The sequence below is a fragment of the Polyodon spathula genome, chromosome 13, assembly GCF_017654505.1.
Source record: "Polyodon spathula isolate WHYD16114869_AA chromosome 13, ASM1765450v1, whole genome shotgun sequence".
In the NCBI taxonomy this organism is placed as follows: Eukaryota; Metazoa; Chordata; class Actinopteri; order Acipenseriformes; family Polyodontidae; genus Polyodon; species Polyodon spathula.
In genome coordinates this window covers 16827897-16842634 of record NC_054546.1, presented here as the reverse complement: position 1 = coordinate 16842634, position 14738 = coordinate 16827897, and the positions used below count along the sequence as shown (strand labels likewise).

The following is a 14738-nucleotide window of genomic DNA, read 5'->3' as shown; positions in this document are numbered from 1 at the left end:
ATGTTTAAAATAAACAACTTGGAAAATAGAAAGTGCACATTACAAAAGTGGTTGTCAAGATACAGCCTTTAATGCTCCTGCTAGATATATGGAAGCACTAAAGAACATTTACCAAATGAGAGAAGGCTATTCAGTCCATCAGTGATTATTTGATTCCACTCAAGTTGGGTCTTAAAGGTTCCCAGTTATTCATTGCCTAGAACATGACTGGGTAACCTATTCTATACACTCACCACTGTTAAAAAAGTGCCGAGACAAATATCAAAATATTCGAAAAAATATATTTTTTACATGTATTTCGGATACAAAAATCTGATGTTCGTATTTGCTACAAATGACAAGAATACCTTGCAAAAAAAAAAAAAAAGAAAAAAAAAAAATGCAAAAACAAAACTTTATGTACAGTGCTCCCTCACTGTAATGAGGGTCTCGGGAGTGAGGCAATATGATAACTGAAGAGCGTTATAAACACACATCTGACTAAAATACAAAATAAAATAACTCCCTCTCTATAATGCACGTATAGTGAAGCAAAAATGTAACTTTCCATGAATTAACCATGCATAAAGCACCATGTAATCAACAGTATATCTTTTACAAAAAAAAAAAAAAAGGTAACATTCCCACCCGTGGATCATTTTAATTAGCAGTTTTTAAACTATAAATAGCCTGGCTAAATAGCAGTCGGGAGTTCAGTTTGAAGCGACAGACAAGCAAACCAAGTGCGAGAAGGAGAACATGTGAGGGGAAGAGGGAATGGGCTGCTGGAGCGGGGCTGAAGTGAAGCTGAGGCCTCTATTCTCCCCGGAAAGCCGCAGCTCCTCTTGCAGCAAAAAAGTAAATACCTCTGGAAAGGAAAACACATAACAGGCGTAATATTTACTTAGTTATAAAACGAATGCTGAATAATATGTCTGTGTTATAAAGTGCCAGCACAGCTTTTCTTCAGTTCAGATACTATATCAAAAGGGAGAGACAGAAACAGAAGTTAATAATAATAATAATAATAATAATAATAATAATAATAATAATAATAATAATAATAATAATAATAAACAACAACAACAACAACCTATTTTTATATAGCGCCTTTCAAATTGGACCACATCACAAAGTGTTTTACATGATACGAAGCTAGGGTGTGTGAACTATGTATCAGCTGCAGAGTCACTTACAAGAATGTCTCACCCGAAAGAAGAAGCACAGGGAGGTTAAGGGACTTGCTCAAGGTAACACAATGAGTCAGTGGCTCAGCCTCCTAAGTTAGACTGAGACGTTGTTTATAGTTTGAACAACACCGGTACTGCATTTACTGTAGAAATACTGCATGAATCACTAGTATAGGGAATTGGGGGACAAGCTAAAGGAGCGTTATATCCGAGGCGTGTTATAACCGAGAGCCTTACAGCGAGGGAGCACTGCACTCTATTCTGGGAATAAACAAAACAACATTTAACTGGAACTGCTATCTGACGTCCTTTGATTTTTAGTAAATTCAAGGTAAAGTAAGGCCTACACAATGTACTCCTGGGATGTTTTTCTGCTTTAACATGTTACACAGTGTAACATCATCTTGCTGTAAAATAGTAGAGGCACACACAATGAATATTTAAATTATGAGCGAATATTCGAACATGAAAATCCTGTGTTTGTCCCAGCACTAGTACTATAGATGTTAATGTCTATAAAAAATCAGTTGTGGTTAAAACATCCCTTTAAATCTTCCTTCCCTACATATCTCAAACTGTCAATAATCAAATAAATCACTTTAATCCATTTTAAAATTTGGTATGTTGCGTAAGTTTATCCCTTTTCAAGATATGGTATAAGGTAAACGGTCCTTGACTGTACTTTTTACAGATGCCAGAGGCAACTTAAAAAGCAACTTGTATACTGATGCTCCATAATTACTTATTTCCCTTTCTTAGAAATTCTAGTCCACCAGATGAGGCAAGAAGGAAACGCAAATATGAAACTCACTGAAACAAATGACTAACAGACAGTTACTGTAAAAGAAGTGCTAATCATGGTTTTACAAATCAAGAAGTGATTGTATTTCTGTATATCCCAGAATAAACTACAAAAAGAAAGAGCCAAAAGGATCCTCAATTTTAAACCTTTCTAGATGTCTTTAAAGGGGAAGGTTGAAAACAGCCAGCTCATTAGCCAGCTCACAAATGTATTTTGTGTTACAGTTCTTGCTTTACGAGTTCACTGTAAGAGACTCTGTGTTTCTGACTTCATAGCCTTCGTATGCTACTGCACTGCTGATGATAATAAACAGATAAGCCTAAATACAAACAGCATATGAAAACAGCATATAAATATTGTAAATAGACCCTCAAGTGGAATTTCTTCTTTGGAATGTATTGTTTGATCTAAGCCCTGTCAAAATACAATACGACCTTCAGCTACTGTACTCCAGTGATTATAATTATGTTTTAATGTAGATTGGCATATATTACATTTTTGAACAGCTGCATGTACCTAGCAATAATACATTTTACAGTATAACAAACCCTCACTAGATGGCATTGTTTTCACTGTTTTCTCATTCCCCCATGCAAAACAACACAAAAAGAAAAATATATGATAGGAATATAATAGTTTAGGAATCTATACCAGTATTTCTCTTCTAAGGATGTTTTATTTAAAAAGTATTACATTTAGTCATTACATTACTGTTGTGAGAATTCATAATTATTACCATATAAGCAGAACCTTCGCGAATTAGAGGAGGCATTCAGACCATCAGTGCTTGTAAAGTTTCTAAGAGCTGATCGACCTCAAACCTTTACGTTAGGTCATAAAGGATTCCAATAATTCAGAATCAACAAAATGGCTTGGTAACCCGTTTCATGTACAACCAACATTCAGACAACCTTTATGTACCCCATATTCTGATACCAGACACAACTTGTATTAAAGAATGTCAGGTTGACGAGATGGAAGTAAAATGTTACTCACATACAGGCAGCTGGTTGGACAGACAGCCTCTTTATACCCCCAGATTATGAGATATTTGAAAATGTATGCAAAAGAGTCCTTAGCAACTGGATAAGTGGGTCTCTAGTTACATGCAAAATAAAGTGCGACGTCCATATGCATGGGCGTCCACCGAGGATATGGAGCCATAGCATAAAAACTCTAAAATGAGCTTATACCATATTATCACAATATTGCTGATAACAGATATTCAATCCCATTATTACGACAGTGATATAAAAGCACCTACAAACCAACAACCTCTCATCTAACCTGTAAGCACTGCAGTCTTGTCCATCAATAACTGTTAGTTACTTAAACATTTAACTAGTTACAGTACTTTGAAAAGCAGTACTTTAGTTACAGTTACAAATAGTTACTTCTCTACAGACCACACCTAATAAAGGTTTTTATTATATTTTTATACGTGTACTGTAGTCCGGTGTGCTCACTGTAAAATCTATTGGTCGAGCGAACCTTGTCGGTGCCCAGTCCTCTTTTGCTGTTCCAGGCTGTGGGTACCCGCTTGAACCACCCTAGACTCAATTTAGACAATTGAATGGATTCACCCATCACTACACGGAAGGTCTGTCTTGCACTGTTAAAACGCTTCCTGATTTCCACTATATGCATGAGCTACTTTTTAAAATGCAACAAAAATTAGCTAAGTTACTTTTTTCCACATTTTATTACCGGTCTGATATGGTGAATCTATTTCCAGATGCGAGACCCTCTTAAAAACACCTGGTCTCAACTAAAGGCTGAGAGATTTAGCACTTCTATTGTCTGTGACAAAACGACTGGTCTCTAACATGTTGTGCCCTCTTAGAACATAAGAAGATAAGAAAATGTAAGAACAAGAGTAATCCATTCGGCCCATCTAAGCTCATCCAGTTCCTAGTAGCCGATTGATCTTCAAACTTGAGGTCACATTATCAATCTATCTCGGTTGGGTGCAACTCTAAGCATTGTCTCTTTCATGCAAATATCCAGTAAGCAATACAATTATAAAAAAAACTACCTGTAGTACAGACTGCAGTTTAGTACACTGTGTGGGAGGTGTTTGACTTTCTATAGTACATATAATAAAATATATTTCCCAAAGACGACACATTTATTTTGAACAATAAAACTCAGTTGCTAAGAGATCAATCATAAAGATTGAAATTGTTTTCTGCTTGTTCTAGTACATGATGAGATCACACGGTTCTACTTGTGAACAATGTTACAGGTCATATATAATGGTATCTTAAAACAGGCTTTACATGTACTGTATTAAATATTTTAAAATAAAAGTTCACATGATTTAGATCAAATGATAAATATTGAAAGTTATTTTCCAATTACAGATTTTTATATTTACAGATAAATTTACAACAAAAAAACTACGACCAAGGAGAACACTCAGCTGATCAATGCATGTTCAGTAACATGTTGATCACAAAACGCTCTCAAGTCGTGTCTTAAAAGGATCCTAATGATTCAGCAACATGGACTTAACCTATTCCATGCTCTCACCATGCTCTGTGCCCTACCCTCTCTCCTACGCCTGTCTCCACTTAACTTCCAACTGCGTCCTCGGTTCCTGGTTTGGGGGACCAAGTGACGTAATTCCCCAGTGCAACAATTCTATAATAATAGACCATCCATGTGAAGAATTGCTGCTTACGAAACACAGAAAGACCACCTGTTCCACAGAACAATTTAGGCAACAGACCTGTATGAAGCCATGGGGTACATCAGTCATGCAATTTGAATACACAATTTAAATGTAATTTCCAAAATGGAAAACACTTTTGATTTAATGTAGGTGAACCACCAGCAATGCAACAACACAGTGCAATTGCTCCTTTCAAGGCTGGCCCTATTTCCAGAGGTACATCAATTTCCCATTGATCTATTTCTGGTTTGAAATTCAAACTAGCATGATATGATATGATACCTCAGGCAGCAACTGAAGGTGGCAAGATACTCAAGAGATGAGAAAAATATAGAAAACATAAAATCCAAAGCTAGATAACTCTTTCCGATAATGTGAAAATCAGAACAGTTGTATAATGCTACCAATGTTTATAATGATACCAGCTCTTTAAAGTAATTGTAGTTAACAACATTGTTCCATTGGTTTTTACTGACAGGCACATCCATTACATAGGTCTCAAAAATGCAGTTTTGAAAGAAACACGTTTTAGCGAACATGTATTTTCATTTTAAAAGCATGATATCCAGTTCCACTGTAAGCCATGTTTTTCAGTGTTGCCCTTTCTTTTACCTGGTGGGTGAAATTGAACCCACTACTTCACTGGCTTTTTTCCTATCAATAACTAATCATTTGCTTCCCCTATTGACATGCCTTCAGCCAAGAACATGATTATACTCAGCAGCTGCGAAGGTGAAATGACCTAGGAAGCGTTATATATTTCCTGGAAGGCAAGGCAGGCAAACGAGAGGAGGCCATTTGGCCCATCTTGCTCGTTTGGCTGTTAGTAGCTTACTGATCACAGAATCTCATCAAGCAGCTTCTTGAAGGATCCCAGGGTGTCAGCTTCAAAAACATTACTGGTGAGTTGATTCCAGACCCTCTGTCTGTATTTGTACACGATTCTCTGTGTAAAAAAGTGCCTCCTATTTTCTGTTCTGAATGCCCCTTTGTCTAATCCCCGTTTGCGACCCCTGGCCCTTGTTTCTTTTTTCAGGTCGAAAAAGTCCCCTGGGTTGACATTGTCTATACCTTTTAGAATTTTCAATGCTTGAATTAGGTCGCCGCATAGTCTTCTTTGTTCAAGACTGAACAGATTCAATTCTTTTAGCCTGTCTGCATATGACATGCCTTTTAAACCCGGAATAATTCTGGTCACTCTTCTTTGCACTCTTTCTAGATCAGCAATATCCTTTTTGTAGCGAGGTGACCAGAACTGAACACAATATTCAAGATGAGGTCTTACTAATGCATTGTACAGTTTTAAAATTACTTCCCTTGATTTAAATTCAACACTTTTCACAATGTATCCAAGCGTCTTGTTGGCCTTTTTTATAGCTTCCCCACATTGTCTAGATGAAGACATTTCTGAGTCAACATAAACTCCTAAGTCTTTTTCATAGTCCTTCTTTAATTTCAGTATCTCCCATATGATATTTATAATGCACATTTTTATTTCCTGCGTGCAGTGCCTTAAACTTTTCTCTATTAAATCTCATTTGCCATGCGTCTGCCCAGTTCTGAATCTTGTCTAGATCATTTTGAATGACCTTTGCTGCTGCAACAGTGTTTGCAACTCCTATTTCTGTGTCATCTGCAAATTTAACAAGTTTGCTTACTATACCAGAATCTAAATCATTAATGTAGATTAGGAATAGCAGAGGACTATGTTTCTTTAAAAACTAGCTATGAATTATAGCTAATGGAAGTACTAAAATGTATGGAATTATTTTGTTAGCTACTGTTAATTTATCTAATTGGCCAGTTTAACCCAGCCACTTTCAACTACAGCTGGGTTGGCGGATTAATTGCTTGATCAATTATCTGCACTGGCCTTACATGAAGCAGCTAGCAGCTCAGTGTGTGTGTGTGCTTTGGGAGTGAAGAGCCCAGAACAAAGGGGACAGTTTCTAAATGCACTGAGGAATGTTTGAACCATACTGTCAGATTCAATACTTTCCCTCACCCCTGCCAACTGTTAACCAAAAGTTCCATTAACTATCCTGAAGACTAACGTTTACAAACTGCAGTGTTTCTCAAACCTGTACATGTCTCCAAAACTTCTTGAATTTCTGGTTGACTTTATTGCATCACCATTGGGAGAATCTGTGTGTACATGCATTGGCTGCCAAAGACAGAATAGGTTTTGTTTGTATCTTCAGCAAGACCAGATATTAATTACTCCCTTAAAGGGTACATAAGGACTTTTTATATGTTACCATGTGTTGCTACAACTGTTTAGTAAAGGTGTGTGTATTGTTTTAATTTCTTTTTTACATTTCTACATTTTGACCACTTTTTTAAACTGCATTCCCTGCCTCAAGATGGCTTCACATGTACCCAAATGGACAACTCAGAACTACATATCCCATAATCCTCCTGCTCACATATGAACTGAGATGGATGGGAAATGTAGTTCTGAGCGGTCTGTGCGGGTACATGTGAAGTCATCTTGATGTAGAGAATGCAATTTAAAAGTGGTCAAAACGTTAAAAAAATTAAATTAAAACAATACACACACCTTACGTAAACAGTTGTAGTAACACATGGGAACAACATAAAAAGATCCTTGTGTACCCTTTAAGTGATACTTGAAAACAAGTGATGCTCAAGTGAATATTAATGGATTTGTGGAAACTCACACCAAGATAGATTGGAAGCAGTTTCACCTTACTAGAAAGAATGATCTTGAAGTTACAAGTACTGCTATCAAGAAACTGCCCCCTGACCTTTCACAGGGGCTTGTTGGTGAATAATGACACTTCACAAGCTGTTTATGCCTTATTTTGATTTCGGATCAAGCCACAAGTAAGAACAAAGTTTTATGATCTAACATTAGCCCACTCACAACAGAACTGGCTTCCTTGTCTTCAGAGAGAGGTTAAAAAACTGATAACAGATGCGCTCCCACAGCTGTCCTCTACCTTTCAAAAGAATTTACAAGCAACCAACAAACAATCTTTGGGGTGATGAGGAGTTCAAATGAAGTGATCTGTAAAAACCTACCTGCTTCTCTCTGTCTTTTTCTTTGGGTTTCCCACTTGAGCCTTGTGATGAGTTCACATCCCGTGGAATGACAGAGATTTGATGCAGTGGCATGTTCATCACAGCCTGCTATTTGTTCTCTCAAGCAAGCAGAACCTTGTTCAAAGACACCATCTTCTTAGTTTGTATGTTAATCCAAGATCCTTTTGAAAAGAAAGCAGAAGAAAGATCACATTAGCAGTGGTTTCAATGGCTTAAAAAGAAATATGTATTATAAAAAAAGGAAGTAGCACATAAACAAGAACCTTCTGACATCCACTCAAACAGTTTTTTAGATTAAACAGGATGACTTGATTTTCAAGACAAAGAATCTCTCGCAATAACGACCACCCCTTTTATTTAATTGCTACTTTACAACAATCTGTACTTTATGCACTTATGTTTCCATATATGTATATGTTTTTAATAGAGTATATTTACAAGATGATATCATATTAGCTATAACAAAAAAATAGGATAATTTTCATCTTGCAGGCCACTGTGATGGAGCAAGGTCTTTCACAGCCACTTCGTGATAAACTTTTGAACAATAAAAGGTTGCGAGTTACTGAGAAAATACCAAAAAAAGTTTTACGGTGGCATGTCACGTACTGGGACTGTGCTAAAAGTGGATATTGGAAAAGGCTAGATTATAAAAAGTGATGTTTGTCAATATAGCACCAAGCACAAAAACAATGCTACAAACTGCTTTTAACATAGCAACAGTATCTACAGAATAGTATACTGTAGATATCTATGTATATATATATATATATATATATATATATATATATATAATATATATATATATAATATATATATATCATTATATATTATATATATATATGTATTGTGTGTGTGTGAAAGTGTAAAAAAATGGAATATTAAAATCTCTTAATTTTACGTAATTTTATCGACTAAAAAAAGTAAATATGATGTGTTAGATTTTTTTTCATTTATCTACCATACCCCACAACTTCCAAGTGAAAAATTTGTAGAAAAATAATTAAAAACTGAAACAGCTTCGTTGGATAAGTGTCCACCCCCCTTGTACTAGCAATCCTAAATTAGCTCAGGTGTAACCAATCGCCTTCAAAATCACACACCAAGTTAAGTGGCCTCCACCTGTGTTAAACTGTAGTGATTCACATGATTTCAGGATAAATTTAGCAGTTCCTGAAATAAATAAATATAATATATATATATATATATATATATATATATGCAGCTGGTCCACTATATCCTCTCTGCAGGGTATCTGTCATTGAGAGACATTATTTTCAAGTAAAATATCATAGTACTGTAGTGCAGTTTCCCAACCGATGTGCTGCGACATGTTCTATAATTCCTATGTTTATCTTCATAAAACCGTTTCCGAAGTGACGACAGATTGAGACGATTCTTCTGTAACCTGTTGATGCAAACCACAGCTGAACACGTGCCATAAGAGGGAGCTTTATGTAGCAGCAGCAGCATTATGCAGTTCCAGCAGTCCTATTCCACTTATTTTTCAACTGTGTCCTCTGGTCCTGGTTTCTGTACTGCGCTAAAACAATTGGTTAGGGTTAACTCTGTCAACACCTTAAGATTTTAAAGACTCAAATCATGTCCCCCTAATAATTCTTTGATCTAACTGATATGAAGAAATTACTCTTATTTAGATGCAACATCTGAATGCAAACAACGGCTTTATTCAACATCCTGTGCTCACTTCCCTAAACAACACCTGTGTAATTTATTAGAAACCGAACAAGATTTTGAATAGACTATACACACAAGCCACTGAACAAACACAGCCATATCAGCTTCAGCACAGGGACACTATTGTAGTTTGCTTACTATTATTTTCTACTTCTTAATCTTTTAATTTTATTATCATTAATTGGTCCCATATTTTGAAAAATGCCTTCTTGTGGTTTTGGGGTAGACATAGTATGAAAAAACCCAACTGTTTTCAAAATGTTCCACTGTTTTCATTTAGACGTGAAGATGTAAAGTAGGACCATAAAGTGAAAACAGAACTAAATAAAACAAGTGCTGAAAATAAGAGGAAGATGGGGAGAAAAGAAGGGAAGCAAAACAAGCGTAAATCCCAGATGACAAGTGTACATGTTAAAGATTATGGCTATGATCAGTTTATAAAGCCCAGTTGAGAGCACACTTAAACTGTGTTCAGTTGTGGTCTCCCCACTTCAAGGAGAACATTGCTTTGAAGAGAGGGCTAAAGTGTATGACTTCTGAGAATGGGTTCACTGAACTGAATCTAGATAAAACTAAGGTTAGGCAAGTTTTTAAAATCCTAAAACTGTATCAATAAGGCCAATCCCAGGCACTATTTCAAAGTTAGCACAGAAAAAGAACAGACCATACATTTTTAGTAAAGTCTGGTTTAAGTAAGGCACATTGTGACACAGTGGTGGGCTGATAGAATGGGTTACCAAGCCATGGTGTTGCTGCAATAAAGTACTGTGAACTGCCTTCTCTCATCACTAACTTTTCTGATCTTCTTGAGTGTAGAATCTGTAAACTCCCTTGGCAATCACAACAAATAAATACAACTCTGAACCAAACTGTGGGGTTACACCAGAGGTGGTATAATGTATGTATATGTGACAGAAGAGTACTATTTCGGACAGATTACAAATAACACTGCAGAATGCATTATCATACAAAGATGAAAAACTCAGTAATTAATAAAGGATATTTACTCCCACCTTGGGGTGATTTGTCTCCCTGATGGTCTTAACCCACCCACACTTTTGAAAACCTGATGCACATAAAGTACATATTGAATGATTGCACATGAATGAAAACCAATATATATGCTGCCTGCTCGGAACCACATCCTCCCTCACATTTCCGGATTGTCTAAGAGAAGCCATAAAGTGTTAACTGTTTACTTGAAAAAAAAAAAAAAAGGTTTACCTTACACTGACAGAAAGTACAATCACTACAGTAAAGTACAGCACCAATTTCTGCAAGTCTGCTTCCTCTGTGGTAAGACACGCAGGCATGCATTTCATATCCTCTATAAGGTTAATACTGTCATACAGGTATACAAAGGAGGTATCTTTAAAGGACTGTAGCTAATAACTCTTCCCTGTTTTAGAAATCAATTAGCTGCATTAGGTCTCAAATGTACAGTTTTGATAAAACACGTTATAGCAAACACTTTCATTGTTATAACAAACATTTTCATTTCCATACATTAGGCTTAGAAAATTCATGCATTACTTTAATTCATGCATCACTTTAATGCAGCTTTCATGCCTTACTTTCAAGAAATATGTTACATTTGAACATCCTGAGTCATTTCCAAGTGTTCCAGGGTCAAAGCATGCTCATGGCTTGCAAAATGTGTTTCTTTCAAAACTGCACTTTTGAAATCTATATCAAAGGGAAGTGCACAACAGGCATGATTTATAGAATTGTTTTGTTAGCTACCACTTTCATTTTCCTTTTCCAGTTTGGTTGATTAACTGCAATGACCACATCAGTCCAAAACCGTAAACAGATATTATCGGTTCAATAAAGCGTCTCCTGTCAGTAGTCTACCTAAAGAAACATCATCCTGCAAGAATGAGACAGAATAATTAAGTGGATCAGCAGTCCATTCTATGATTAAATACCAAGCATTCTGCTGTGAAGAATGTATTTATTAATCTTCTACAGCCCCCTTTAAACTGCACAGAAAAGTTTAGCGGAACAAAGATTTGAATAACAAACTTCGAAACTGTAATTTAAAAGACAGCTGCTGTCTAGCACCCTATAAACCTTTACAGTAGCAAGTCTAATAAATCAAAAAGAGACACATTATAGATATTTTTTTTGATAGTATGAAATGAATGATCTCAGGATTTTCTGGATTTAACTGTTCGGGGCTATTTTAATGTGACTGGTACTTGGTCAGATAATCCAAAGACTATTGTATGTGGAATCGAATCACTGATGGAAATTCATGAATGATTTCTGAAATATGTATGAAGGCTGAAACATAATCTAGACAAACTTTTTAATTTCCATCATAATCAAAAGATGACCAAGTTTAAGACCACTGGCATGTTTATCTAAATTACCTCGGGGTCTTCTATTTCCTTTATTAAGTGTGCACATTATTATTTTCCTGTTGTTTTTGGTAATTGCCTGTCTAAATAAAACTTCTTTGAGTCTTTGAAACTGAATTGCTGTCTAGCAATTGTCCTAAGACACAGCTGAGTATAACAGCTACAGGGAAAAAGCGCAAATAATGACATGTCTGCTAGTTATTTTATAATTACGTTCCATATGAAGAATTTCCATAACCAAATGAATATGCAAATGTTTACATGAACATAAAAAAAAAAATTGAACGACAGGAGGCCATCAGACCCATCAATGTCCTAAGTAGCTGATTGAGCTATTTGTCTGGTCAGTTTATTAAGGGTGCAAATAATTCAGCATCAACAACATGTCTTAAATCCATTCACTCACCACTTTCTGTCTGTCTCAGCTCCATTTGCATCTGTCCTCTGGTCCTGATGTCTGAACATATTGACTAGAGTCACAGCTAACCTCAATTCTAGGCTAAACAGATTAATTTCTTTTTTTTTTTTTTTTTTTTTTTTTTTTTTTTTTTAATAAATTTAGTTGTTGCCAATTATTTTTTATTTTCTCCAATTTGAAAATGGCCAATTATTATTTAGGCTCGGCTCACCGCTACCACCCCTGCGCTGACTCGGGAGCGGCGAAGATGAACACATGCTGTCCTCCGAAACGTGTGCTGTCAGCCGACCGCTTCTTTACACACTGCGGATTCACCATGCAGCCATCCAGGAGCTAACAGGCAAGCCCACAGGCGCCCGGCCAGACTACAGGGGGTCGCTGGTGCATGGTGAGCTGAGGACACCCTGTCCGACCTAGACCCCACCAGCGACGCTCAGCCAATTGAGCGCCACCTCCTGGGAACTCCCATCCATAGTCGGCTGTGGAATAGCCCAGACTCGAACCGGTGACGTCCAGGCTATAGGGCACATCCTGCACTCATGCAGAGCGCCTTTACTGGATGCGCCACTTGGGAGCCCCCCCACAGATTAATTTCTTAATAACGCATGCCTTGTAGTCCTGGCATTAGGCTGGTTGCTCTTAGCTGGATCTCCAAAGCCACAATGTCCTCTTTGTAATGTGGAGAACTGAATGCAGTCTAAGTGTGTTACCAGTGCATTATATTCCCTCCCTTGATTTGTACACCTTTGACTAACATTCTGTTTGCTTTGTTAATGGCCCACACTGCCTGGTTGCTGACCTGTCAAGCCTACTGCAACACCAAGGTTTTTCTCGTGGTGGGCCAGATCCTGTTTTTTACCCCCCATTTGGTATTTGTACCTACGTGTTTGTGACCAGCTATGAAACACTTCACATTATTAACAAATTTCATTTGCCCTGTTTTAGTCCAGTTTTTTAAAATCCCTTCAGATTTCCTGGTCAAAAAATGTAGGTCACCCTCTATAAGCTAATTTTACAAGTTTACTAATTATCACCCTATCTAGGTCATTTCTATAGATAAGAAAGAGCAGGGGTCCCAACCAGCTACCGATCCCTGCTGCACATACAATATGGACTTGTCTACCAGCAGGTTGGCCTTTAAGCTGCACAGCAAGGTTTTTCATGGTTTATTCTGAAATAGTCACACATGCTCTAAGAAAGCCAGCTTAATTTGCAGAATGAATTATTCACTGCTTACTACATTTATATTAATAGAGCTGTGAAAACCACAGAGGGCTATATTAAAGGAAATAGTTGACTGCTTTTAACACAGACCAATAGGTGACAATGTTCTCTTAATCATTTATTTACTTTACAACATTAATAATACATTTGATGCAGAGCTGTTACACCCACAAACATATGAATATCAGATCATGGCAAAATGAAAAATGAAAAATGAAAAAAAAATAATAATAAAAAAAAAAAATCACTGAATGTAAATTGGAGAAAGCTGCAAGCCTCTTAACGAAGGCCCGGCCTCACAAATAACTCTTCCATTGTTTTGCCATGAAAATCATTCTCTTTCTATGACCTGGTTTCTCAAAAGACAATGGGCTACAACTGGGGTTTTCAACACAGGGGTACCCGTGAGGGTCATAGGGGGTATGCAGGTCAATTCAGAAATGCACAAATAAAAATGAAAGTAACAGAAAATAATGATCTTGAATTGATTATGTTAACAATATTATATATTCTCTCTAAACCACTGTGCATAAATATGTAATTTCTGTTCAGCAGCTCAAAGTGAGCTGCAGATAGAAAAACAAAACAAAACAAAACCAAAAAACTACAGACTCTATTATGGCTGTACTTTCCACCTGTACGCATATGTGATTGATATTGATTGAGGGGATTTCCACTCTGATATGGCTGGGTGAAGCAGAGGTCTGGTGATTCTGTCTATGGAAAGCGCTCTTTAATCTAAATTGACAAATGTTCTCTAACAAAAAAAATGGACTTAATGAACAAACCATAGTGCACAATTTAGAAGATTTAGCACTATGGTTGCATGTTATGTATTTTACAATTGATAAAAAAAAAAGAAAAAAAAAAGGAAAGATTTGGAGTAAGCAGCAACTGTCCCAGTGTCTCAACACTACAAATGGACGCTGCAGCAGTGAATGACTCTGTTTTTTTCAGGTTCATTATGGTAATCACAAATCACCCGACTTAAATTATAATCAAAACAGACATTCTGTATCCGCGAGAGGCCTCATTTAACAGTCCAACACAAAGTCACACTGCTGTCGCAATAACTCGCATTCAAAATTCTAAAAGGTATTGACAGTGTCTACCCAAGGGACTTTTTCAGCCTGAAAAAAGAAACAAGGACCAGGGGTCACAAATGGAGTTTAGACAAAGGGGCATTCAGAACAGAAAATAGTAGGCACTTTTTTACACAGAGAATTGTGAGGGTCTGGAATCAACTCCCCGGTAATGTTGTTGAAGCTGACACCCTGGGATCCTTCAAGAAGCTGCTTGATGAGATTTTGGGATCAATAAGCTA

At 36.8% G+C, this 14738-nt stretch overlaps 1 protein-coding gene across 2 annotated transcripts in view; it reads right to left on the bottom strand.

The window, feature by feature from the left end:
• Nucleotides 1-7887, bottom strand: part of march8 (membrane-associated ring finger (C3HC4) 8) — a 75235-nt gene extending 67348 nt beyond the window's left edge. For both annotated transcript variants that reach the window (XM_041267510.1, XM_041267509.1), the window contains exon 1: nucleotides 7691-7887. In XM_041267510.1, the coding sequence (XP_041123444.1) occupies nucleotides 7691-7789 (99 nt within the window). In that variant the 5' untranslated portion in view covers nucleotides 7790-7887. The remainder of the gene's footprint in view (nucleotides 1-7690) is intronic.
• Between the last annotated feature and the right edge of the window lie 6851 nt (nucleotides 7888-14738).